The 604-nt window shown below is 52.2% G+C and overlaps 1 protein-coding gene across 2 annotated transcripts in view; it reads left to right on the top strand.

Annotated features, from left to right (window-relative positions):
- Positions 1–604, top strand: part of LOC107694657 (zonadhesin-like) — a 4,454-nt gene that overhangs the window by 1,540 nt on the left and 2,310 nt on the right. Inside the window, exons 2-3 of one of the 2 annotated variants that reach the window (XM_016494344.1) lie at positions 19–84; positions 253–332. In XM_016494344.1, the coding sequence (XP_016349830.1) occupies positions 19–84; positions 253–332 (146 nt within the window). Of the gene's footprint in view, positions 1–18; positions 85–252; positions 333–374; positions 578–604 lie in introns of those variants that run through there. The other variant, XM_016494351.1, reaches the window with a different exon arrangement.

Genomic DNA, 604 nt, shown 5'->3' with positions numbered 1-604 from the left:
TGCTCCCATGGCACCCAGTTCCTCCCTCCCCACTGAGAAACCCAGTTCTAAACCTGAACAACCTAGTGCTCCAATGGACCCCAGTTTCTCCCTTCCCACTGAGAACCCCAGTTCTAAACGCGAACATCCTAGTGCTCCAATGGAACCCAGTTTCTCCCTTCCCCCTGAGAAACCCAGTTCTACACCTGAACAACCTAGTGCTCCCATGGAACCCAGTTTCTCATTCCCGACTAGTGCTCCCATGGAACCCAGTTTCTCATTCCCCACTAGTGCTCCCATTGAACCCAGTTTCTCCCTCCCCACTGGGAGACCCAGTTCTAAACCTGAACAACCTAGTGCTCCAATGGACCCCAGTTTCTCCCTTCCCACTGAGAACCCCAGTTCTAAACGCGAACAACCTAGTGCTCCAATGGAACCCAGTTTCTCCCTTCCCCCTGAGAAACCCAGTTCTACACCTGAACAACCTAGTGCTCCAATGGAACCCAGTTTCTCATTCCCTACTAGTGCTCCCATGGCACCCAGTTCCTTCCTCCCCACTGAGAAACCCAGTTCTAAACCTGAACAACCTAGTGCTCACATGGAACCCATTTTCTCATTCCCCACT

This window comes from Sinocyclocheilus anshuiensis, unplaced genomic scaffold, assembly GCF_001515605.1.
Source record: "Sinocyclocheilus anshuiensis isolate Anshui unplaced genomic scaffold, SAMN03320099.WGS_v1.1 scaffold1379, whole genome shotgun sequence".
In the NCBI taxonomy this organism is placed as follows: Eukaryota; Metazoa; Chordata; class Actinopteri; order Cypriniformes; family Cyprinidae; genus Sinocyclocheilus; species Sinocyclocheilus anshuiensis.
The sequence above is the reverse complement of the archived record's forward strand: the minus strand, read 5'-3'. Positions and strand labels throughout refer to the sequence as shown.